The sequence below is a fragment of the Lipotes vexillifer genome, unplaced genomic scaffold, assembly GCF_000442215.2.
Source record: "Lipotes vexillifer unplaced genomic scaffold, Lipotes_vexillifer_v1.1 scaffold520, whole genome shotgun sequence".
Classification (NCBI taxonomy): domain Eukaryota; kingdom Metazoa; phylum Chordata; class Mammalia; order Artiodactyla; family Lipotidae; genus Lipotes; species Lipotes vexillifer.
In genome coordinates this window covers 19,904-44,860 of record NW_006784004.1, presented here as the reverse complement: position 1 = coordinate 44,860, position 24,957 = coordinate 19,904, and the positions used below count along the sequence as shown (strand labels likewise).

At 37.9% G+C, this 24,957-nt stretch overlaps 2 protein-coding genes across 2 annotated transcripts in view; one reads left to right on the top strand and one right to left on the bottom strand.

The window, feature by feature from the left end:
- The window catches only part of TET1 (tet methylcytosine dioxygenase 1), a 102,846-nt gene that overhangs the window by 61,794 nt on the left and 16,095 nt on the right, over positions 1-24,957 (top strand). Inside the window, exons 2-4 of the mRNA XM_007456455.1 lie at positions 12,935-15,254; positions 17,911-18,001; positions 18,539-18,632. Coding sequence (XP_007456517.1) covers positions 12,935-15,254; positions 17,911-18,001; positions 18,539-18,632 — 2,505 coding nt within the window. The remainder of the gene's footprint in view (positions 1-12,934; positions 15,255-17,910; positions 18,002-18,538; positions 18,633-24,957) is intronic.
- On the bottom strand, positions 2,769-3,399 carry LOC103075917 (60S ribosomal protein L32-like). The gene is made up of 2 exons (XM_007456454.1): positions 3,314-3,399; positions 2,769-3,090 (listed from the first exon to the last, which is right to left on the bottom strand). Exons 1-2 carry the CDS (start codon positions 3,397-3,399, stop codon positions 2,769-2,771), a joined length of 408 nt encoding a protein of 135 aa, XP_007456516.1.

The following is a 24,957-nucleotide window of genomic DNA, read 5'->3' as shown; positions in this document are numbered from 1 at the left end:
GTCCCCTGCATCGGCAGGCGGACTCTCAACCACTGCGCCACCAGGGAAGCCCCTAACTTGGTTTTTGATTGAATAGAAGTTGTCCCTCCCTTTAGTAACTCTCCTCCTTTTCCCCACCCCCAAGTTAAAGGAATTACTTTGGATACTAAGACCCTGTGGCCAAATGAGGGTGGAGTTTTTGTTTGGGGATAAGAATAAAATCATTAGAAACGCCGTCTGGATCTGGTGTCTGGATGTGACTGAGAGAACTGAGAAACATTTGAAGTTTCTGCCATGGCTCCTAATCATCGCAAGCTTGGAAAAGCCGTAAGGCCGTATGGCAATGAGGTAGGGCAGGTGGGGACGCATGCTGACCTAGTTCCTTAGACTCCCCCTCTCCTGGCTGACCCAGCCCTGCCTTTCTGTGGCCTTTGAACCCCTCACTGGGTGGCTCTAGGCAAACTGGAGAAACAGAGGTCAGAGGCAAAGCTCAGAGAATGTTAGGGCTACAAAACTTGGTCGGGCAGGTATTCCCTTTTTATGCCTAAAAAAAGGAAAAAGAGAGCTTAATGGCTGGGGTTCTGAAGTAGGTAATTTCACTGCTATACGAAAATAAGGTAGCTTTTTGCAGGTCCCCTTTGAAGGAGGATATTTTTGGTGTATGTGTGTTAAATGTTTATTTTAGAATCCCCTTAGGCGGATCTTTGATGAGTAGCTGGTTCATCTTTACTTTTGACTTAAATTTGGTTTTGTTATCAAGCAGTTGTGGTGAGCATTGTATGGTGGTAGGTTGCAGAGCAGGGCTGACCTCCATGCTTCTTTTTAGGAAATGTGGGAGGGAAAATACAGTATCAGGCATGACTGTGTCATCTTAAAGTCAAAATTAATGGAGGCTCCAGCGGTTCTCCCTCAGAATTTTCTCCAAGCTCTCAGTTTTCAGGTTGAGAATGTAGATTTTGAAGGTGTCACTTCTGATTAGGAATAAATGTGCTGTGGGCTGCTCCTCCCGTTCTACATGTTTTTAAAATTGTTTTTTACTCTGAGGGGGTTTATATTGGTTGGGGGGGGGCAGGGCGAAAAAATCTTGGATATTACAAGGGGGCCACAGTATGTAAACAGATACCCACAATATCTGTCGTATTAAGATCTCACGGGGAGGGCTATTAGGGAAAAAAATGTTTTAAAAGACTCCTGCAGGGACTTCCCTGGGGTCCAGTGATTAAGACTCAGTGCTTCCACTGCGGGGTGGGGTGTTAGATCCCTGGTTGGGGAACTAAGATCCCACATGCCCACGGGGCAGCCAAAAAATAAAAAAAAAACTAAAAGACTCCTGCAGTAAGGGATGAAAAAAAAGGAAAAGAAAGTTGAGAAACACACTGATTTACCTGGTGTGTAGTAAAGGTCATAGTCTTGTAGGACCACGTCTCTGAACGTGCTTCGAAAGTCTTTATTTTTTCATGTGATCTGGGTACTATTCCTTGATACAGGACATGCAGCATGTAAGGAATGTGAGTGTGTGTTGGGAGGAGCTACAGTCAGATCCATTCCATAGGGCAGGGTCATTTCAGAATAAAATACCCCTTTGCTCAGTGTCATTTGAGCTCCTTCAAGAGTGGGTGTAAGAGTATCCTGATGATAGGAATGGGGAAATGACAAGATGGAGGGGGCCTGGGAACTACTGGACCCAGATCTGATCTAAGGAGTTCAACATTCCTGTTAGTTCAGAGTGCGAACAACCTATAATCTTGAAATGGGTATAGAGTGGAAGACAGACAACTAGGGGACTTTTAATCGCTTACTGTCTTGTAAACTGTACCCTTGGGCCCTTTTGGAGCAGCAGAGGACAGCAGTGGGACCGGAGGGGGAGGGGGGTTGGAGGAGGGGGAGAAGAGACACAAACACAGGTGGGTAGGTGGCATGAGTTTGGTGTCCCCAGAGTGTACATGAAACGTGAGGGGATAAAACAGCCACCATTCCAGTATTCTTGAAACACTTCACTTCCTTCAGAGAGTTGTCTTCTCTTTAGAGATAAATGTTAACAATAATAATTTGAGATTCAGGATAGATGTTCAGGAAATACACTATACCTAAGCAGATTAAATGTCAATAAAATCTTCATTAAAACAGTGTAGCCACTGGGGCCTGGATTAGTGCTCTCAGTGGTGTCATGGAGACAGCTCCTTCCAGCTCACTAGATGTGTGCATTTCTTCCCAACTCTTGCTCAGGTGGTCACACTGTGATAGTTTACAATCTACCGTGGTGGGTGTATTTACACCACAAAAATTGGCCAACCCTACAAAACAGGGTTTTCTCCCCACCACTTCCCAAGTTGATTGTTAAACATTTACCAGAATACCACTGAGTACAGTTTCTATAATACAAATGTTGACAGTTGTATATACCTTTCCTGAAATATCTTAAACAAATATTAGCAAATACATATGTACTCTGCACTCTTCCTTTGCTCTAATTTGTTTGTAATTTGATACTACATAAACTATTCTGCATTTAGGTTTTTTCACTTAATTGTACCCTAGAAATCTTTCCATAGAGTGCTTTGTCAGTTTTGGTTTAACTTTAAAGGAAACATATTAAAAAGTCAAAACAGTGTTTAATCAGATCTGGGTCTAAATAGTTCCCAGGCCTCCTTGCTGTTTTCTCACTGTCAGGTATTGCTCCTAAACTCTTCCTATTCAGCATTAGTTTCTTTTGTATTCTTCCATAGTTTCTTTTTTCTGGCTGAGTTTTATGGTTTTATTAACACAAACTAAATGTGTACGTGAGCTGTCTATTCATTTTCCTCGCTGAGCAGCCTGGCATTGGGATTGGTGATTCTGATGGCCAGCTGGGCTGCTCTTTCCACAATGGCTTTTTGGTTCTTGGAGGAGAGGTTGTGAGCAATCTCAGCATAGTAAGCTTTGTTGCACATCAGCCTCACTTCAAGCTCCTTAACCAGGTGAACCAGGAACTTATGGAAGCTACTGGGCAGCATGTGCTTTGTTTTCTTGTTGCTTCCGTTCCTGATGCTGGGCATCAAGATCTGGCCCTTGAATCTCCTGCACACCCTGTTGTCAGTGCCTCTGGGTTTCCACCAGTTCCGCTTAATTTTTTTTTTTTTTTTTTCCTTGCGTTATGCGGGCCTCTCACTGTTGTGGCCTCTCCCATTTGCGGAGCACAGGCTCCGGACGCGCAGGCTCAGTGGCCATGGCTCACGGGCCCAGCCGCTCCGCGGCATGTGGGATCTTCCCGAAACGGGGCACGAACCCGCGTCTCCTGCATCGGCAGGCGGACTCTCAAGCACTGCGCCACCAGGGAAGCCCCCGCTTAATTTTGACATATTGGTCTGACTGGTGCCGGATGAATTTCTTGGTCTTCTTTTTGATGATCTTGGGCTTCACGGGGGGTCTGAGGGCAGCCATGATGCCGAGTTGGAGACGGCTGCCACCTCCGAAGGCAGTGCTGAGGAAGAGCTGTATTCTTCCAGAGTTTCTTTATGCAAATATGAATGTGTATATTATTTCTTTTTATACAAAAAGAAATATTTCATATACAAGTATTGTATTTTTTTTAAACATATTTTGGACATCTTTGCCTTTTAGCTCTGGAACTTTTTATCATTCTTTTATTTATTTATTTATTTGTTTGTTTGTTTATTTTTGGCTGCGTTGGGTCTTGTTGCTGCGCGCGGGCTTTCTCTAGTTGCGGCTAGCAGGGACTACTCTTTGTTGCGGTACACGGGCTTCTCATTGCGGTGGCTTCTCTTGTTACAGAGCACGGGCTCTAGGCGCGCGGGCTTCAGGAGTTGTGGCACGTGGGCTCAGTAGTTGTGGTTCGTGGGCTGTAGAGTGCAGGCTCAGTAGTTGTGGCCCACAGGCTTAGTTGCTCTGCGGCATGTGGGATCTTCCCAGACCAGGGCTGGAACCCCTGTTCCCTGCATTGGCAGGCGGATTCTTAACCACTGCACCACCAGGGAAGTCCCTATCATCCTTTTTTATAGTTGCAAGGCATTATATTATATTATATTATATCACAATTGAATTAGTCTGCTACAGATGGACACTGGGATATTTTCAGCTATTTGTTAAAATATACAAAGCTGTCAAAACATGTAATTATATGCAGGTATAACTAAGATAAATTTCAAACTGCTGTATTAAAGTTGCACTTAATTTTGATAGTTAATTATTGCCAAATTGCCCTAGGAGTAATTGCATAGGGGTTGCACCATTTTGTACTTCCACCAACATTTTATGAAAGTTTATCTCCCTACAGCTTGCCCAAGGGTCTAGGTGGTCAAACTTTTTCATTGTTATTCTGATAAATGAAAAATGTTATCTGTGTCATTTTAATTTGCATTTCTTTTAATGTTGAGCACCTTTTCACAGTGTCTTCATCAGGGTTCTATGAAGATTAATGAATTACTGCAAGTAAGGAGTATATTAGAATACAGCTAACTTTTTTTGAATTATAACTATTGTAATGAAGTTGTGCTCTCTCAGTGATAGCTCATCATCACTGTGCTCTTGAGTCATATTATCTCATCTAATTCCCATCACAATCATATATGATCTCTTAGAAGGAAGAAACTATAGTTTAGGCCAAGTACCGTCTCCTGGGTCACACAATTCCTAAGGATTGCTCTCTTCCCTTCCCCATCTTAGTGTTCAAGTTTAACCAGTAATAGCACATAGGTTAGTTTCTTTTCTTTTCAACACTTTCATTTAAAAACAAACCTATGTATAGTTTGTTTAGATGTATGTATACTTTATTTAGATATATCTATTTAAAAAGTTGATTTTATGCATTTAAAAAAATTGAGGTATAGTTTATTTAAAATATATATTATGGTTATATATAAAATATTTATATATAAAACATTATATAATTTTATGTTATAGTTTCAGGTATACAACATAGTGATTCAAAATTTTTATATAGATTATATACTCCATTTAAAGTTATTATAAAATATTGGTTATATTCCCTGTGCTGTACACTAGATCCTTATAACATATTTATTTTATACATAGTAGTTGATACGTCTTAATTCCCTACTCCTATCTTGACCCTTCCCCCTTTCCTCTCCCCATTTATAACCACTGGCTTATTCTCTACATCTGGAATTCTGTTTCTGTTTTGTTATATTCATTCATTTGTTTTATTTTTTAGATACCACATATAAGTGAAATCATACAGTATTTGTCTTTCTCTGTCTGACTTATTTCACTAAAAATAATACTCTCCAAATCCATCCATGTTGTTGCAAATGGCAAAATTTCATTCCTTTTTATGGCTGAGTAGTATTCCATTGTATATACTATACCACATCTTCTTTATCCATTCATCTGTTGATGGACACTTAGTTTGCTTCCATATCTTGGCTATTTAAATAATCCTGCTATGAACATTTGGGTACATGTATCTTTGAATTAATGTTTTCATTTTCTTTAGATATACCTAAGAGTGGAATCACTGAATCATATGGTAGTTCTATTTTTAGTTTGTTGAGGAATCTCCATACTGTTTTCCACAGTGGCTGCACCAATTTATATTCCTACCAACAGTGTAGAGGGTTCCCTTTTCTCTACCTCCTCACCAACATTTGTTACTTTTGGTCTTCTTGATGATAGCCATTCTGATGTGAGGTGATATCTCGTTATGGTTTTGATTTGCATTTCTCTGAAGATTAGTGATGTTGAACATCTTTTCATGTGCCTTTTAGCCATCTATATATCTTCAAAAAAATGTCCATTCAAATCTTCTCACCATTTTTTAATTGCCTGCGTTTTTTTTATATTGAGTTGTATGAGCTGTTTATATATTTTGAATACTAACCCTTTATTGGTCATATCATTTGCAAATATTTTCTCCCATTTAGTAGGTTGTCTTTTCATTCTGTTGATGGTTTCCTTTGCTGTGCAAAGCTTTCAAATTTAATTAGATTCCATTTGTTTATTTTTACTTTTGTTTCTTTTGTTTTAGGAGACAGATCCAAAAAATAATGCTGTGACTTATTGCAAAGAGTGTCTGCCAATGTTTTCTTCTAGGAGTTTTATGGTTTCAGGTCTTACATTTTGTTCTTTAATCCACTTTGTGTGTATTTTTATATGTGGTGTCAGAAATTTTCTAATTTCATTCTTTTACATGTAGCTGTCCAGCTTTCCCAAGCACCACCTATTGAAGAGACTATCTTTTCCCCATTGCATATTCCTGCCTTCTTTGTTGTAGATAAACCCATAAGTGCATGGGTTTATTTCTGGACTCTCTATTCTGTTCCATTGATCTATGTGTCTGTTTTTGTGCCAGTACTATACTCTTTTGATTACTGTAGCTATATAGTATAGTCTAAAGTTAGGCAGTATGATACACCTAGTTCTGTTCTTTGTTCTCAAGATTGTTTTGGCTATTCAGAGTCCTTTGTGTTTTCATACAAAAAATTATTTGGTAATTTTGATTTGGTATTTTGATAGGAATTGCATTGAATCTGTAAATTGCCTTGGATAGTATGGTCATTTAAAAAATACTAATTCTTCCAATCCATGAACGTGGTATATCTTCCCATCTGTTTGTGTCAGCTTCAATTTCTTTCATTAATGTCTTATAGTTTTGTGAGTACAGGTCTTTTACCTCCTTAGTTAGAGTCATTCCTAGGTATTTTATTCTTTTTGATGGGATTGTAAATGGGATTGTTTCCTTAATTTCTCTTCCTGATGGTTTGTTGTTAGTGTATAGATATGCAAGAGATTTCTGTATATTAATTTTCTGTCCTGCAACTTTACCAAATTCATTGATGAGCTCTTATAGTTTTTGGTAATGTTTTAGGATTTTCTATGTATAGTGTGTCATCTGCAAACAGTGACAGTTTTACTACTTCTTTTCCAGTTTGGATTGCTTTTATTTCTTCTTCTTGTCTGATTGCTATGACTAGGACTTCCAATACTATGTTGAATAAAAGTAGCAAGAGGGGCATCCTTGTCTTGTTCCTGATCTTACAGGAAATGCTTTCAGCTGTTCACCATTGAGTATGATGTTAGCTGTGGGCTTATGGCTTATCATAATGGCCTTTATTATTTTGAGGTGTGTTCCCTCTATACCCACTTTGTGGTGAGTACATTATTTGGACGTATCTTTCTTTCTTTTTTTTTTTTTTGGCTGTGCTGCACAGCTTGAGGCATCTTAGTTACCTAAACCTGGGTCCCTGGCAGTGAAAGCGCCGAGTCCTATCCACTGAACTGCCAGGGAATTCCGTTTTCTTAAAGTTTAGTTTTAAAGTTAGCAGAGTGTAGGACATGTTTTCATGTACTTATAAACTTGTGATACCCAGTGTTTTTTAAAAGCTGCATGAGTTATAACTGAATAATAAGTCAATTTTTTTTTCTAATATGTATACCAAGTATGTTCTATTACCTGCTTTGTCTTTGAAAAATGCAGGAGATCAAAGAATAAAGCTATTGAAACAGCAGTCCAAGGGATCTAGATTGAGTAGGAAAACAAGAAAATCAGAAGTTGCAAAATGAACTATGAATAGGTAGGGGTGGTCTAGAAACTAGAGGGTATCATAAAGTAAAGATCTTTAGCACTGTCAGATTCTTGGAAGCACATTTTTATTTTTATCTTATTTTATTTTATATATATATATTTTATATCTTTATTGGAGTATAATTGCTTTACAATGTTGAATTAGTTTCTGCTGTACAACAAAGTCAATCAGCCATATGTACACATATATCCCCATATCCCCTCCCTCTTGAGCCTCCCTCCCACCCTCCCTATCCCACCCCTCTAGGTGGTCACAAAGCATCCAGCTGATCTCCCTGTGCTATGCAGCAGCTTCCCACTAGCCATCCATTTTACATTTGGTAGTGTATATATGTCAATACTATATTCTCTCACTTCGTCCCAGCTTCCCCTTCTCCCCCGTGTCCTCAAGTCCATTCTCTACGTCTGTGTCTTTATTCCTGCCCTGCCACTAGGTTCATCAGTACTGTTTTTTTTAGATTCCATATATGTGCGTTAGCATACAGTATTTTTCTTTCTTTTTCTGACTTACTTCACTCTGTATGACAGACTCTAGGTCCATCCACCTCATTACAAATAACTCACTTTCGTTCCTTTTTATAGCTGAGTGGTATTCCATTGTATATATGTGCCACATCTTCTTTATTCATTCATCTGTTGATGGACATTTAGGTTGGAAGCACATTTTTAAAAATTGAAGTTTAGCTGATTTACAATTTGTTAGTTACAGGTGTCCAGCAAAGTGGTTCAGTTATACATATTTATATACATATTCTTTTTCAGATTCTTTTCCATTATAGGTTATTACAAGATATTGAATATAGTTCCCTGTGCTATACAGTAGGTCCTTGTTGTTTATCTATTTTATATATAGTAATGTGTATCCTTTAATCCTGAATTCCTAATTTTTCCCTCCCCGCCTTTCCCCTTTGGTAACCATAAGTTTGTTTTCTGTGCTGGTCAGTTGCTTTTTAATTAAGCTCATTAATTAATGAGACTGTCTTATGCTTTTAGTACATAAATTTTAAAAGGACCTCAAGATCATCTCTGTAGGGGAATGTATAGTCCAGTGTGTTTGGATATGCATACCTATAAAATTAAAAGCTTCGGGCTTCCCTGGTGGCACAGTGGTTGAGAGTCCGCCTGCTGATGCAGGGGACACAGGTTCGAGCCCCAATCCGAGAGGATCCCACAAGCCATGGAGTGGCTGGGCCCATGAGCCATGGCCACTGAGCCTGCGCGTCTGGAGCCTGTGCTCCGCAACGGGAGAGGCCACAACAGTGAGAGGCCTGCGTACTGCAAAAAAAAAAAAAAAATTAAAAGCTTCAAGTAAAAAAAAAATATTCCCCTTTAATTCTATTTCACAGTGGTAACTATTATTAACATTTTAGGTTTATACTACCAGCTTTTTTTCTGTGCTTAGACCAATTTGTGTGTGTGTGTGTGTGTGTGTGTGTGTGTGTGTGTGTGTGTGTGTGTGTGTTTGGCTGTGCTGCAAGGCTTATGGGATGTTAGTTCCCAGAGCAGGGATCAAACCCCGACCACAGGAGTGAAAGTGCTGAGTACTAACCACTGGACCACCAGGGAATTCCCAGTGTTTGTGTGTTTTAAATAAAAAGGGATGATAATGTCACATGTGCATCTTATTTTGGTTAATGATATACTAAGAATATTGATACATAGAGTAATGGCTGCACATTTTTCACAATATGATTATATGAGTTTATTTCATACTTTCTCTACTGTAAATGTTATGTTCTATTATGATTTGCTTACATACATTTCTACTTTTTTAGTTTTGCAATTTGGATGGATGAGAACGTGACATTTATTTTCATTTGCTTGTCTTCTAGTAAAGTTGGACAGCTTTTGATCCTTTTGATTTCCACCTAAGTGAATTGCATATGCCTATTCTTTCCTCACTATTCTATTGAGTCATTTTCCTTCTTAATTTGTTGGAGCTCTTTTTCATTAAGAATGGTAACTCTTTATATGTATTGCGAATATTTTCCTAGTCTGTCACTTGACTTTTCAATTTATTTTTGGCAATATTTCTCCTACCTTTATAAGTAGCTACGCATATCAGGAAATAAATACATTTTACATCACGATTCAATGCACAAACACATACATAAAAATTTATATGATAGGGTTTCCCTGGTGGCGCAGTGGTTGAGAGTCCGCCTGCCGATGCACGGGACACGGGTTTGTGCCCCCGTCCGAGAAGATCCCACATGCCGCGGAGCTTCTAGGCCCATGAGCCATGGCCACTTAGCCTGCGCGTCCGGAGCCTGTGCTCTGCAAAGGGAGAGGCCACAACTGTGAGAGAGGTCCGTGTACCGCAAAAAAAAGAAAAAAAAAATTATGATAATACTTATCTTTACTAAATGTAGTGTACACATTTTTCTTTAATATTCCATTAAAAGACACTTGTCACAAAGCATGATATTGGTGTTGGGACTCAGGTTGTGATCAGCAATTTGAAAAGCATATTGTAGTGTCTGCCTTTGAGATTGTTAATATCATATGTAGTCAAAGAATTCTATCTTTTCTTCTATGGCTTATCACATTTTGCTCTTGCTTTGGAAGATTTTTCCTACTTTCTAAATTTTCTTATTCTTATATCTTTTTATATTTACATTATTAATGTATCTGGAATTTTTGTTGCATATTATGAGATAGGAATCAAACTTCCCTCATCATTAAGAAATTAATACTTTCTCTACTGCTTACAAATGCCAGCGTTTTAATAATAAATTATTAAAATATTTTTAAATTTAGTCTGTTAATTTGTTTATCTACCCTGCATGTTAAACTTATTATTCCTTTTAATATTAAAAATATTATAATATTGCTGTCTTTTTAAAAAAAAATCGGCTATTTCATTTAGTTTTACAAAGTTGTTATTTAAATATAATATAGAAAAATGTATATATGATAATTGTATATTTTGATGACTTTTGACAAACTGAACATAGCCTATGTAACCTATACCCTGATTAAGAAATTAGGGGACTTCCCTGGTGGTCTAATGGTAACGCGCCTTACAAGGCAGGGACGTGGGTTTGATCCTTGGTGAGGGAACTAAGATCACACATGCTGCGGGGCAACTAAGCCTGCATGCTGCAACTACTGAGCTAGCGCACTCTGGAGTGTGTGTGCCACAACTAGAAAAGAGAAAACCCCCACGCCACAGCTAGAGAGAAGCCCGTGCACCACAACGAAGAGCCCCAGCGCCGCATCGAAAGATCCTGCGTGCCTCGGCAAATATCCCGCGTGCCACAGCTAAGACCCGATGCAGACAAAAATAAAAATAAATAAATAAAAAATAAATCTTTTTTAAAAAACCATAGTTAAAAAACAGAAAGAAATTAGATATGGCCCTTCTGAACTCTCATTCTTTTATTTATTTATTTTTTGCGGTACGCAGGCCTCTCACTGTTGTGGCCTCTCCCGTTGCAGAGCACAGGCTCCGGATGCACAGGCTCAGCGGCCATGGCTCACGGGCCTAGCTGCTCCGCGGCATGTGGGATCTTCCCGGACCGGGGCACGAACCCGTGTCCCCTGCATCGGCAGGCGGACTCTCAACCACTGCGCCACCAGGGAAGCCCCTGATTCTTTTTTTTAGTCGATACTTCTGTTTTTTCTTTGGAGTCAGCTATATAATCATCATTCAGTAAGAAGTCTCCTAATTTTTTATATTTAGATTTTACTGTCTTCAAGGCATTAACTAGAACATCCAGAGCCACGTTAAATATTATAGAGGTTATTTTCTATTTGCTCTTGACCAAAATGTCCCCTATTGTCTCCTCCTGTGGTATATAATTTTGTTTGTTTGTTTGTTTGTTTTTGCGGTATGCGGGCCTCTCACTGTTGTGGCCTCTCCCGCTGCGGAGCACAGGCTCTGGACGCGCAGGCTCAGCGGCCATGGCTCACGGGCCCAGCCGCTCTGCGGCATGTGGGATCCTCCCGGACCGGGGCACGAACCCGTGTCCCCTGAATCGGCAGGCAGACTCTCAACCACTGCGCCACCAGGGAAGCCCTGTGGTATAATTTTGGATGAGCTATTTCAAGGTTTAAAAAAATAGGGATTATAGGGGGGAATAATGATTCCTTAATGGGTACAGTGTTTCTATTAGGGGTGATGAAAATGTTCTGGAATTAGAGGTGATTGTTGCACAATAGTGTGAATAAAATCAGAATTACACAATTTCAAATGGTAAAATGATGAATTTTATTTCATGGGAACTTCATCTCAAAAAATTTTTTGAAAAGGGGTGTCACTACCCCACTCTCCAGAATGGCTGATGTGTAAAGATAGAAAATACTAATTGTTAATAAGAATGTGAGCTAATTGTTAATAAAAATTGAAACTCATAATTTCTGGTGGGAGTGTGTATTGACAACCACTGTAGAAAATGATTTGGCCTATCTCCTAAACTACACGCATATATACACACACTGAATGACCGAGCACTTCCACTCCACGCAATGTATGTACAAGTTCACCAAAATATAACAGTAATGTGTTATAGCAGTGTTCTTTGTTATAGCCAAAAACTAAAACTAAATGTCCATCTACAGTAGAATGGAGATATACATTGTAGTATATTCAGTCAGTGAATTACTGTATAGCAGTAAGAATGAATGGATTACAGTTAAACTTTACAACATGGATGACTCTCAGAAATATAATTTTGAGTAAAAGGAAGTCAGCTGTATAAAGTTGGGAAATAAGCCAAAGAAATCTATGATAGATGTGATAGCAGTAGCTACCCTTTGACAGTAGAGTGATGACTAGATGTGTTTTTTTAAATTAAAAAAATTCTTTTTGTTATTTTTATTTTTTTATTGAAGTATAGTTGATTTACAATGTTGTATTAATTATTGCTGTACAGCAAAGTAGTTCAGTTATACATATATATACACATTTTTTTATATATTCTTTTCCTTTATAGATTATCATAGAATATTGAATATAGTTCTCTGTGGTATACAGTAGGACCTTATTATTTATTAGATGTAAGTTTCTTGGTTGGGATCTGGGTATATAGGTGTTCATTCTGTGAAGATTCAACAAGCTATATATTTATGATTTATATGTTTTTGTGTGTGTGTGTTCTACTTCAGTATAATTTGCATTGAAATAATAAGTATTGTTCATTGAATGGCATCAATGTAAAAATATTTTAAAATTTTATTTTGGAAAAAAATGAATATACCAAAATATTAACCGTCATGGGAATATGATGGTTTCCACCTCTCTTTTTTTTCTTTCCGCTTTTTGGTATTTTATAACTTCTAAAAATGTAAAAAGTGAAAATAAAATGTTTTCAGGGACTTCACATTTAGTTGCTTTTAAATTGGAAAGCTCTTACAGCTCTTACTCAGATATTTGAGCAGATTATAAGAGTAATTTCTCTGTTTATTTTATAGGCAGATTTTGACAACAAACCAGTAAATGGCCCCAAGTCAGAATCCATGGAATACAGTAGTTGTGGTCATGAGGAAGAACAAAGATTGGAATTGAGTTCATGTCCCTTAGAAAATGTAACTAAAAATGAAGAAAGTATGACAGGTATTGAAGTGGAAAAGTGGACACAAAACAAGAAATCACACTTAACTGATCATGTTAAAGGAGAATTTAATACAATTAAAACAGAAGCTGAAAATTTGAAAAGCTCTGAAGATGACAGGAAAAAAATCCTACTTACTGACCTCCTTGAACCTCAAAAATTGTTTGCACAAACTGTAAGAAACGGCATTAAAAATGTACACTATTTGCCAACAGAAACAAATTTGTCTTTTAAAAAAATCAACATTGAAGAACTTGGCAAGGCATTTGAAAACAATCCTTATAAATTCCTGAAAGACACTGCAAACCATAACAATGCCATGAGCGCCATTGCTACTAGTGCGAGCTGTGATCATCTCAAGGGGAGAAGTAATGTTTTGGTGATTCAGAAGCCTGGCTTTAATTGTAAGTCTTTTCCAGATCCTGCAAACTGCAACTTAAATAGTCATACTAGTATACACAATGAAAGTGATCAACCAAAATCCCTAGAAATTATAACAAATAGAGAACTAAAAGAAGGATCAACACTTCAACCAAGTCTTCTATCCCTAATGAAAGATAGGAGATTAACGCTAGAACAAGTAGTGGCCATAGAAGCTCTAACACAACTTTCAGAAGCCCCATCAGAAAATTCCTCACCATCGAAGTCAGAGAAGGATGAAGAGACAGAACAGAGAACAGCTAGTTTGCTTAACAGCTGTAAAGCTATCCTGTATTCTGTAAGAAAAGACCTCCAAGACCCAAATTTACAAGGGGGGCCACAAAGCCTTCATCACTGTCCATCTCTGGGAAAGCAAAGTTCATGCAACACATTGATGTTCAATGGCCAAAATATTTCTAAGTCACACAGCAGCTCACCTAGTGACCAAGCATCCACAAAGGCACAGGAATATTCAACAGTCACAAATTCAGTATCTGTTTTTATACCAAAATCAAATTCATCTAAAACCGATACCAATAAAAATGTTGCTCAAGGCCGAATTGCTCTTGACAGTTCCAAAAATTTGCATCAGTTGACAACAACAACTAATAAATCGGAGTATTGTAACCAGTCACTGGACAGCAGCATCAAGTTGGACTCAAAGGATGATCCCTCATGTCAAGATACAGTTCATAGTAAAATAGAAGAAGATGTTGCTGCACAGTTAGCACAACTTGCATCAATAATTAAATTCAATTGTATAAAACCAGAGGACAAAAAAGTTGAAAGTACACCAACAAGCCTTGTTGCATATAATGTACAGCAAAACTATAGCCAGGAGAAGGGCACAATAGAGCATAAACCACCTTCCAGTGTACAAAATAATCAAGGACCTTCAGTAACAAAGCAAAAGAACACAATCCAGAAAAAGACAAAATCTATCCCATCAAGAGACCGACGGAAAAAGAAGCCTGTGATCATAAGTTGTCAAGAAAATGACCAGAAAAAACAGGAACAGTTGGCATATGAATATAGTAAGTTACATGACATTTGGATAGCATCTAAATTTCAAAGATTTGGTCAATTTGGTCCACATGACTTTCCTATTCTATTGGGAAAAATTCCTCCCCTAACCAAAGTATGGAAACCACTGACTCAAAGGAGCTCAGCATTAGAACACAAAAAATTATTTCCTCCACTCACTCAAATAAAATTTGAGCGGTATTATCCTGAATTAGCACAGGAGAAGATGAAGGTTGAACCCTTGGATTCTCTCCCCGTAATCCAGTTAAAAACAGAATCCAATGGACAGGCGTTTACAGAAAATGGATATGCTCAGGTACAGCCAACAGTGAATGTCAATCAGAAAGCTCATCCTTTACTCCAGCCATCCTCTCCAACTAACCAGTGTGCTAATGTGATGGCTGGCAATGACCAAACACAGTTCCAACAGGATGTTAAAGACGAAGTCACACATCAGAGGCTGCCAACATTGCCTGGTATCTCTCATGAGACCCCTTTACCGGACCCAGCACAAATTCTCAGGAACCTAAATGTAGTATGTTCAGGTGGAATTACAGTGGTTTCTACCAAAAGCGAAGAGGACGTCTGTTCATCTAGTGCTGGAGCATCAGAATTTTCCCCAATAGACAGTGCACAGAAAAGTTTTAATGATTATGCGATGAACTTCTTTACTAATCCTACGAAAACCCTGGTGTCCACAACAAAAGATTCTGAATTGCCTACCTGCAACTGTCTTGGTAAGTTTCTTCATTATCTTGCATTAATGGCCTCAAGTTGTGACTGAATCAAGTTTGTTTTACATTTTATATATGACATTTTTGCCTCATTCATATTCTAGCTAGGATGGACTAAATAATTCTATACCCATTTTTCTGTGGGACCTTTATTTATGCTGCTCAGATAAATGGGGAAATCCAACTGGTAATTTGGAAACTTTCTTAAGTGGAAAATTTGATTTCTCTCAAGCTAGATGTCTCTCAAGTTGTTTACTGTGCATATCATAAGAATGAAGTCCCTTAATACGTTATCACAGTTTATTCTTCCTATATTCAAAAGAATTTCAACCTTTAAGTCTTTTGTTTAAAAATATATATTTTTTAAATTGTGCAGTATAGCATGCATACAGAGAACATAAAATATACGTACAACTTAACAAATAACTATAAAAAAAAGTATCTCTGTAATTGCTAACCCAATCAAGAAGCAGATGGTTCATTAGTATATTCCAGAATGGGTGGTTAAAGGATTGATGGGAAGGATAAAGTAAGTATATCATTCTGATATTTTTTTAACCACAATAGAAAAAATAGTGAAGTGTAGCAATGACTTTTAGTTCTTGATTTTTCAAAGTGCATTTGATATTCTGAAATGAATCCTTCCATTTCTCTGCTCATCATTCAACACTCAGTTTTGACAGCTTACCACATACCAGGCACCAAAGATAGGCTCCTCTGAGAATGAAGAGCCTCCAAGGAGGAGGATCTGACAATCTGGAAGGGGTGGCAATGCTGTCTGAGTGGGGTCAATTTGGCAGAATGAGAGATTCTTGGACCAAGGACAGAAGATTGTAATAATGATAATGGCTCCTATTCCAGGTCTTTTACTGCAAGTCTGATAACTGTCCTACACCCTTAACTTGTTATATTCACACGAACCCACCAAAGGGAATGCTTATTATCCCCGTTTTACAAGTAAGGAGACTGAGTCAGAGAAGTTCACAGCTAGTAAATGATTAAACTGGAATTCTAAGACAGGCAGTCCCAGCTCCAGCGGCTGTATTTGTAACTTCCATTCTATGTTGCTTCAAAAATCTGAAGTGAAAAAGAGACTATTTCTCTGAATATCATTAAAAATGGAAAAAAGGCCTTTAATTTAAAATGCCAGTAAGATTTATATACCTGAGCTCGTCTAATTTGACTGCATACATAAATTTCAATAGGATGATTGTCTAGTTTCAAGACCCTTTCCTTATACATACTACCTTAACGCAGTGTCAGATTCAAGACAGCCAGGCATTCAAAGTTTATTCAGTATCTGCAGTGGACCTGGAACTGTTGAATACCCTTGTCAGTTGCATGTTTTCCTATAATTGTTACATTTGAAGTTTTTGTGCTCATTGTGTAGAAATCGGAACTTAAAAAGAGAAACAAAAAAGTAGACTTCAGAAATCATCCAAAGTGAGGGTAAAGGATCCCAATCATACCTGAGGGTAAAGGATTTCTGTGAAAGTGTTATTATGTTCTAGCAAAATTAGAGTAATTAACCTTTAGATCAAGGTTCCTCAAATTTAGCACTATTGGCATTTTAGGTGGATAATTCTTTGTTGTAGGGGGACCACCTTATCTATTGTAGGCTGTTTAGTGGCATCCCTAGCCTCTACTCGCTAGTGATACACACACACACACACACACACACACACACACACACGGGTGCGCATTTGCAGTTGTCACAACCCAAAATATTGCCAAATGTCCCCTTTGGCAAAAATACCCCTGATTAAAAACCACTGCTCTAGATTACCAATAAGTTAAAAATTATTCACCGTATCTTGCTTAAGTAGCCCCAGAAATAATCCTATGTTATATCTGATGTCCAATTAAAATGGTAAGTAATGATCTTTTGGTGTAGGTAGACATGCATTTCCCAGTGATTCTAGTTAGACATGAATCTCAGAGGCCAAGTTTTAAAATACCATTTTCTAAGAACTATGTAATTTACACAAAAATTCAAATGGTACAGAAATATGGTGTAAATGTCTTTTTCTAGAGAAAAACGGCTGTTATATTTTTTCTATATAAATTAATATTATTAGTGATTTTAATTTTGTTTCCAGTTTTACAAAATTTAAGGCTTTTAAAACATACTATTTAACTATTACCTCATTGAAAGATGTTAAGAGTGTTTCTCTTTTTTAATATTATGTACAATTGTAACAAGGAATATTCTTGTATACATGTGTATTATAAATACATAATTGTGTGCATGTGTGATAGAATAAAATCCTAGCAGTGCAATTGTCGGGCTCAATTTTAATAGGATTCTGAAGCCAAGCTTTTAAGATGTATTGCTCTTGGGTAGCTTAATTTTGTACCTCAATTTTTATAGAATTTTTTTAAAGCAGGAGATCTGAGAATAAATATGAACCACAAGTTAAAGTATGTTTTTCCTCCTCTGATTCTTAGAGAAAGAGTGGACTAATTAGGAGCAGAAAGAAAGGGATACGTTAAATTCCAGGGCCTATTGTCCTAGACTTTAATTACTAAAGCTTACCAAAATCTTGTCAAGGTTCATTGTTCTGAATTGAAAAAAAAAAAAAAAAAAAAAAAAAAGCTCTTCCTTGCCCCTATGCAATTCTGTAAAGTTTTGGGTCTAATAATCTTATTCCTTCCACAGATCGAGTTATACAAAAAGACAAAGGCCCATATTATACACACCTTGGGGCAGGACCAAGTGTTGCTGCTGTCAGGGAAATCATGGAGAATAGGTGAGGAAATATGCTTCCCTGTTAAAATCATTCATTATTGGGGATCTGACTCAATGCAGAGAAATCATCTCTGGGAACAAACTTGAGGTGAATGGAAAACTTCCAGGAGCATGAGTTTGATGTTTCTTAGGGCCCAGGAAAAGCATAGAGTCCTGGTGTCCCTGCTGAGTCACTCACACGAGCCATTGGGCACTCAATAAGACCTTCACAAAGCAAGGCTATCTTTGTTAAATGCAGACATACTTATTTTTATTATTGTATAATGGTAGAAATAGTTAAAATTACCTCTGTCAACACTGCATTCACATTCCTTTTGCTTGTCTTGGAGCCAGGCCATTTTTTAAAAGAGTGATCCTTAAGGACAAGTAAACAGAACTGGATAACAAATAAAAATACCTGCCACACGAAAGTAAATTTTTAACAAAGTTATAATTATGAGTGTTTGAATTTTGTACTTCTGTAAATCTATATCTTATGCACATGAAGATGTTAAAAGTGTATTGCAATTATTTTCCCTTCACTGTGTTTCATACTCAGGTATGGTCAAAAAGGAAACGCAATAAGGATAGAAATAGTAGTGTACACGGGGAAAGAAGGAAAGAGCTCTAATGGGTGTCCAGTTGCTAAGTGGGTAAGTATTTTGCATTTATACATTTTTCAAAATGGATATATTCCGCATATAAACTAAATCAATTTTTTTCCATGAAGATGTGGACTAGAAAAATACCCACCCCCATTATTCCCAGGGAAAAAAGGAAGCTATTTGTCTTAGCCTGGGCTTTTTATGTTAACGAACGAAAGGGTATGGCCATTCTCAGTTGGTATCTTGTGATATAGGGTCATTAGTCTTAGGGTTTTTTATTACTTTTAGACAGCATTCAGTGCATTTATAATTAGACAGCATAAATAAATGGTACTAAATTATATATACTGTTTCCTATATCTTTTTTTGTACATTCTTTTTCATATTATTTTTCATTATGATTTATTGTAGGATATTGAATATAGTTCTCTGTGCTAGACAGTAGGACCTTGTTGTTTATCCATTCTAGATATAAAAGCTTGCATCTGCTCACCCCAACCTCCCATTCCATCCCTCCCCCAGCCCCCTCCCCCTTGGCGACCACTAGTCTATTCTCTATGCCCCTGATTTTGTTTCTGTTTCATAGATAGGTTCATTTGTGTCATATTTTAGATTTCACGTATAAGTGATATCATATGGTATCTGTCTTTCTTTTTCTGACTTCACTTAGTACGATAATCTCTAGTTGCACCTATATCTTATTTTTATCAGTTATTTTGAAATTCTTTCTAATTCATTGTCTCATAGGGCCACCTTAATGAAGATCATACAATATTGAAAACAAAACCAAACTTTTTACAACATATTTCCAAAATTGTTTTATGACTACTTTGAGTTTTCTAAATTTGCGGAGCTATAAGAAGAACCGGATTTAACTTCTTTAGGAAGTTCTCAACTGAGAAACAGTATCATATCCGGAGGATGTTCACATCCACAAGGATATTGACCAGTTTATTTGGAATTCTTGACCAAAGGATCATTTGAGATGCTGTCCTATCATTTGTCAATAATGATGATGACTATAATAATGATAGTAAAATAATAACAACTACCTCTCATTAAATATCAGGAACCATATTAAGAACCTGACATACATTGCCTCATAAATCCCTGTAGAGAGACTCATGATTTTGGAAGAGGGAAAAGTCATTGTTTTTATGCCCGTTTCAGAAGAATAAAAAACATTAAATGCAAAATGGAGATAGGGTTGGAACCACGGTATTCCTAAAGCAAGACCATTGCCACATCCTTATGTATTCCAGCAGACTGTATGACTTGGTTATTTATTTATTTATTTTTGGCTGTGCTGCGTGGCATGCGGGATCTTAGTTCCCCAACCAGGGATTGAACCCATACCCCCTGCAGTGGGAGAGCGGAGTCTTAACCACGGGACCGCCAGGGAAGTCTCTCTGGTAGGGTTTTGATTAGAATTGTATCAGATTGTATCAAACCAATTTGGAAGAATCCTAACCATTGGACTGCCAGGGAATTCCCTGTCTTGGTTACTTTTCAGCCTTTGGAGGGTGACAGCAGTGATGAGCACAAGAGCTGGGCACTGCACACTAAATACGTTAGAGTACTTTCAGTTTCTTCAACCCGTTTGGAGTGCATAGTCTTGTCAAAATATAAATGAACATATCAAGGAATTCTCCATATGTATAACACTACCCAGATAGTGATATAAATCTTTCTAGCACCCCAGAAGCCTCCCTTTGGCCCCTCCCAGTTGGTAACTCTATGCAAAGATAACCACTATATAACCACTTCATTATACAGGTCTTTTTCATGATTTCTATACAACTAGAGTCATATAGAATGTACTCTTTTGTGTCTCTCTCCTTTCCCTCAACATTTATAAAACATGGGTTTAATGGCTGGAGCTCCCACAGCCGACTGGAACCATGAATTGACTTGATAATAGAAGATATGTACTAGGATGGGGAGAAGAAAGATAGGAGCCCGAGTCCCTGATGATACCGATAGAAGCGCTGTACCAACCTTAGGCTTCTTAAACCTGGATTTCTGTAACATGAGAGAATTTTTTTTCACTTCTTTAAAACCTGTTACTAGACAGTCTTCTGTTACATTAAATAGAATCGAATCCCAGATAAGATACCTGCCTTCAATTTGCTCAATTTCCACAAAACATTCACCCACACAAGTCAGTCCCCACATGTAAGAGTTTTGGTGAAGATATATCTAAACGGTAGTCGTAGTGACCTTTATTTTTATTTTTATATTTAATTCACTCTTGAGAAAGTTAAGACAGTCAATCCAAAACATTTTAAAGTAGGAAATAGGGCTTCCCTGGTGGCGCAGTGGTTGAGAGTCCGCCTGCGGATGCAGGGGACACGGGTTCGTGCCCCGGTCTGGGAAGATCCCACATGCCGCGGAGCGGCTGGGCCCGTGAGCCATGGCCGCTGAGCCTGCGCGTCCGGAGCCTGTGCTCCGCAACGGGAAAAAAAAAAAAAAAAAAAAAAAAAATAAAGTAGGAAATAATACAGAAGGGCCGTTTGTTCTATTGAGTTATTAGGGTTCTATTGATTTTTATAGAAGATCCTTTAGAAATCTGACTGTGATAAGTTGCAAATATATTTTCTCTTTGTCTTGTTTCTTTGGCTGTGCTGCACAGCATGCAGAATCTTAGCTCCCAGACCTGGGATTGAACCCACGCCCCTTGCAATGGAAGGGTGGAGTGTTAACCACTGGACCACCAAGGAAGTCTTTTTTTGTCATATTTTTTAACATACAGATTTTTTTAAATGAAATGAAATTAAAAATTTTTTTTTTTTAAATTTTTGGCTGGGTTGGGTCTTTGTTGCTGCACGCAGGCTTTCTCTAGTTGTGGTGAGCAGGAACTACTCTTTGTTGCAGTGCGCAGGCTTCTCACTATGGTGGCTTCTCTTGTTGCAGAGCACAGGCTCTAGGTGCGCAGGCTTCAGTAGTTGTGGCACCTCTGTCTCAGTAGTTGTGGCTCGCAGGCTCAGTAGTTGTGACACATGGGCTTATTTGCTTTGCGGCATGTGGGATCTTCCCAGACCAGGGCTTGAACCTGTGTCCTCTGCATTGGCAGGCGGATTCTTAACCACTGTGCCACCAGGGGAGTCCCCAATGAGATGAAATGTTGAGTTAAATTTTGAATGGAAAACTTTGCTTTTATGGCTTCGGTGTGTCTTAATTAGAAAAATCTTTACCACTTCTACCTTATAAATCTCGAGTTTTCTTTTCATAATATTTTAATGATTTCATTTTTTTCTGCACTTAACTGTTTTATTCATCTTGTTAGTCACAACTTGAGTTTTTTCAACTGGCTACCTAGCTATCTAACACCACTTAATTGTCTTTCTTCTCCCTACTGATTTGTATTTGTTTATATTAGTAGATTTTCTGTTCTGTCACATCATGTTATGTATCAGCATCAAATTACTCTAATTATTTGGGTTTAAAAATATGTTTTAATATCTGATAGAGCTGATTCTTCAGAAATTTCCTAAATATTCTTGCCTTGTTTTTTTTTCTGTATGAGTTTATGATTGCCTTGTCTATTTGCAAGAAATACCTTGTCGATTTTGGGGTTTTATTTTTTTGTTTAAGATTTATTTTATTATTTATTTTTGGCTGCGTGTGGCCTTAGTTGCGGCTCACGGAATCTTGGTTGAGGCATGCGGAATCTTTCTTTTGTTGTGGTGCGTGGGATCTTTTGTCGCAGCATGCAGGCTTAGTTGTGGCATACAGGTTCTCTCTCTCTAGTTGTGGCATGCAGGCTCCAGGGCACGTGGGCTTAGTTTCCCCGCGCCATGTGTGATCTTAGTTCACTGACCAAGGATCGAACCCACTCCCCTGCATTGTAAGGCAGATTCTTTAACACTGGACCACCAGGGAGGTCCCTCGATTTTGGTATTTTTATTGGAATCATATTACAGAGAGAATTTGGAGAATTTACATTTTTGATGTTTAGTCTTCCTATCCTAAGTGCTATACCTTTCCATTTGTTGATGTCTTCTTTTGTCCTTCAGGAGTGTTCTAAAGTTTTGTTCCCATAGAGTTTACATGCTTCTTGTTTTCCAATTTATTTCTCTTATGTATTTCAGATGTACAATCATAATCTGTAATGAGAAATTTATATTCTCCTTTCCAAATTTAAACTAGTAATTTCTTTTTTTCATTTAATACACTTAGTCTAACATACTAACTCCAGGTTTATATTGCTTTAAATATGGTCTCATCTTTTTCCTCTCTTTAGTGGGAACCTTCCAGGGTTTTCTTCTTATGAACGGGTCATCAGGGAAGGCCTCACTGGGGAGAGAACTTTTAAGCTGAGGACTACTGAGTGACAAAAAGGAGCTGAGTATGCAAAGAATACCCCCAAGAATGCAAGGAAGAACATTCCTAGGCAGAGAAAACAGCAAGCACAAAGGTCAAGGAAGAGAGTACATTCTTTTCTTTTTTTTTTTTTTGCGGTACTCGGGCCTCTTACTGTAGTGGCCTCTCCCATTGCAGAGCACAGGCTCCAGACGTGCAGGCTCAGCGGCCATGGCTCACGGGCCCAGCCGCTCCGCAGCATGTGGGATCTTCCCGGACCGGGGCACGAACCTGTGACGCCTGCATCGGCAGGCAGACTCTCAACCACTGCGCCACCAGGGAAGCACTAGAGTACATTCTTTAATAATCTAAGAGGAGTCTAGTGAAGTTGAGGAGGTAAAGAATGGAAATCAGAGACGGTAAAAAGGTAGGCAGAAGCCAGAGCGTGAATGGTTTTGTAGGCCATAGTGAATTTTAGTCCATGAACAACATGAAGCCTTTGAAGTATGTTAATTAGGGATGTGTTCTCTATCTGGTTTATGTTTTATAAAGAGCATTCTAAGTAATTACTTGATAAACTCAGTATTATTTCTCTGTTGCTGCTTTACAAATTATCCAAATTTAGTAGCTTTGAACAAAAAACTTATTATCTAATCACTTTCGTGAGTCAGTAATCTGTGGGTAACTTAGGAGGGTGCTTCCAGAAGAGGTCTTTATCATCTCAAACTTGACTGGGGAGGAGGGTGCTGGAGGGTCCACTTCCCATGTCATTTGCAGGAGGCTTTAGTTCCTTGATAGCTGTTCACTGGAGGACTCACTTTGTTATCATAGGATTTCTAAAGTGTTTTCTCATGTCATAGCAGCTTGTTTTCCCCCAGAGTGAATCAATCAAAATATAATAAGGAGGAAGTCACAATGTCTTTTATGACATTAACCTTGGAAGTTGCTACATTATTGAGCCTTATATAGTGTGGGAGGGGACTATGCAGGGGCATAAATACCAGGTGGTGGTGATGATTGGGGGCATGTTGGAGACTGGCTATTACAAAGTTCAATATCTCTTCTTCGCTAAAAATATCAATATGTTAAGGATACTACATTGACATTACAAAATATAGCTATCTTAGCCCTATCCGATATATTTAATATATAATACATCTGATCGAATCTATCTTCCTTAGCCCTATCATCTCTAAAGGCAAAAAACTTTAATTTGTGAATCTTTATTCACAAAATAATGCTCTTAAGCAGCAACATTGTTCGTTATGGAATATATAAAAAAAAAAGTTTGTAAAATATAAAGGTAGAGTTGACCTATGATTATAAATTGAACACTCATCAAGCAACTACCCAGGTGAAAAATACAATTTTTCTAGGTTCCCAGAAGCCCCAAGAACCCCTCCATCTTAACTTTTGTGGTAATAATTTTCCTGCTTCCCCCCCGCCCCCCTTATGTATTTCTTAACAGTATGGTTACTGTTCTTTTGTGTTTTCCCCCACATACGACCTTGCATATTTGATGAAATAAGTGGTAGGGATTGGTTCCCAATATTTGGCACTGATAGTTTACATAGGTTTGTTCATCTGTATCTGTTAGATATTTCTGAATATTTTACTTATTTGCCTTTAAGTAGCAAAGGGTGAAAATATGCTTATGGCAGCTGGCTTCCTCTTGAGTAAGTGACCCAAAAAAGCAAGGTGACTGGGTTAAGTGGTAGAATTTTGGGTGATTCTTCCCGCCGTTCAAACCTTCTCTAGCATAATAATAATTACACTGATCAAATTTTGATATATATCAATACTTCTCTTTTTTCTATGAAGACAAATATGAAATCTGCAGCTTAAAGATTTTGGCAGCAACTTTCTGTTTAAGTCCTATTAATGGCTTAAGTCTTCTTAAGGGTTGCTAGGTATGTAAAAGATATATAGCATTTTCCATGAGGCAGCTATAGCAAAATTACTTTCTTTACCTTTTGCAATTTTTCTTTCAGAATCTGGCTCTTTTCACAAATACAAAAACAATTCAGAGACAAGACTGAAATAAAGCATAGTTGCTAAGAACTTATGCACA